This window comes from Lactuca serriola, chromosome 7 (genome assembly GCF_051521515.1).
Source record: "Lactuca serriola cultivar US96UC23 chromosome 7, Lser_US96UC23_V15, whole genome shotgun sequence".
Taxonomy (NCBI): Eukaryota; Viridiplantae; Streptophyta; class Magnoliopsida; order Asterales; family Asteraceae; genus Lactuca; species Lactuca serriola.
This window is the reverse complement of record NC_136414.1, coordinates 37,638,537-37,640,711: the sequence shown is the minus strand read 5'-3', so window position 1 is coordinate 37,640,711 and position 2,175 is coordinate 37,638,537. Positions and strand designations below refer to the sequence as shown.

General features: G+C 33.0%; 1 protein-coding gene across 1 annotated transcript; it reads right to left on the bottom strand.

Moving 5' to 3' along the window:
* Positions 1–298: 298 nt before the first annotated feature.
* LOC145063885 (protein S40-3-like) lies at positions 299–694 on the bottom strand. Its single transcript, XM_079011450.1, has one exon. It carries the CDS (start codon positions 692–694, stop codon positions 299–301), a length of 396 nt encoding a protein of 131 aa, XP_078867576.1.
* Positions 695–2,175: the final 1,481 nt, after the last annotated feature.

The following is a 2,175-nucleotide window of genomic DNA, read 5'->3' as shown; positions in this document are numbered from 1 at the left end:
TATATATATATATATATATATATACACACAGATAAATTAATTATATTTCACATGAATTCATTTTCGTAATTTTTTTCAAAAGAATTCAAATAAATGTATATAAACAAAATCAAATAAAAAATTAATAAATAAATAAATGGTTGAATTATATAATTGTAGTTCATTTCTTTTCACATGAACAACTTCGATCCATAATAATTCAATGTTATACTTTAAAGATTTACTCAAGAAATCACTTTGAAAGCTCCTTCAACTCATCTCCAAATCAATTCTTCACATGAAAATGGCGATGCAGTCGTCAAGTTTCCAGAAATCCAGTCATTCTCAGAACGGAATTCCTCATTTCACTCAAATCTCTTCCTTTCAACGTCCTTCCGACTCCAGAGCAAACGGAAAACGCCATTTTCGCCACCACTCGCCGCCGCACCATCACATGAGGAGGCACCATTTCTTCTTCATCTTCGTCTTCGTATTCAAATAAACTTGGTTCCATGTAATGGAACAAAGCGAAACTCTCAGGTATATCCATCGCCTTCGTTTTCGTCCTCTTCTTCTCTACCTTTTTCCTCTTAACTCTCCGAGATTCCTCCGGATCGGAGTCTGTAAAGCATTTTAAGCAACGATCGCCGTCGTCTACATTGTTTCCGGTGAATACAACATCAGATTCATCAAATTCTTCGTTAATTTCCGTCATCGGAGAGCGAAATCAGCTGAGACTTGATTGAGGATATGATGGAGTTTGAAATGGTGAATGGTGAAGAATGGAAATTTATAGGGGGATGGAATCGGAATCGGAATCGTCGTGAGTACGCAATCATTCTCTGTCGTTTGAGTGTGGGCCCAGTTTTCTCTCTCTCTAAAAGTCTATGTTTTCTCTCTCTAAAAGTAATTAATTGTGTGTCAGCTGCCTAAATTATACAGATTGGCTTACCCAGCTTACTTGTGGCTCACGTAACTGTGTACAAGCAAACCTTCATAGAGTACCACTTACGCTACCTTCCATGGATTACGTTGGGAAGCTTCTATCCATATTTTTGTCTCTTATGAGTGTTAATTATACACAGTTATCTCGTTAAATTTGTTTAATTTCGAATTAATGGTTTTTTAAAGAGATAATTTGTATATAACAATTTTTCTTCATTCACAACAATTGATGTTCTAAAATGTTTTACTTTACATCTTTATAATGCATAATTGTTATGTATGCTAAAAAAAAATTATTGTTAGAACACCTTTTGAAACATTCTAACATATTAACTTAACCCTATTTTTAATCTAAGGGTAGTGGGTATCATCTCCTTTCCCGATTTCATCTTTGATATTAACCAAAATTTAAGCAAATTATGGATATGATTCAATCATTGTTACGTAATGGTGTTAACCGTCTTGAATGTGTATTCAAAATTTTCTTAAAAGTCATAGTTGGAGAAAGAATACAGTTGGTTAATAGTAGCAATGACAACTAATAGCTTCATTTGTGTAATGTTTCTTTAGTTAAGATTTTTTTTCCTCTAACAATCTTTGTAAAAAATAATTTGTGGGTTGGGTAATTTTTGCACGTTCAGATTCATCATGTCGACATCTTCACCAAATATCCATGTGTATGTTATGTGATGGCAAAGTGGACTACATCGATTATGTATACATACGGCGTGTTCAACAAAACTAATTGGTAGCGAGTAAATTTTGATTTTGGAGCTTTTTGTTGAAAGCTACTCTATGTAGCTTTTGATTTTGGAACTTTTTGTTTAAGCTAAAAGTTAAACGCTCCTATCACCGAATAAGACTTTCTTTTTAACTAGCGTTTTCTTAAAAGCTAGAAGCTCCAAAAAGGTATGTGCCGAACACGCCAATAAGCACTTTCTCAGTGCATGAACTCAATTACATGCTTCATAAAACTTGGATATAATAATGGTAAGATTATCTACTATCATTTCCACATTCCTAATATTAAACTTGATTACGGGTTTTCCCCTCTTGTCAACGATAAGGACATGTATACAAAGTCATGAGCATAGGCAATTGTTCGGAGAAATATCCAAGATCATAATTAAATTGGTTAAGGTCATGACTAAATTAATATAATTTTATGGAATAAAAGTAAAGTTTTATTTGGTTGTCTTTAAAAGTTAGAAATAGCTAGAAATGACTTTGATAAAGAGATAAAATGATTTG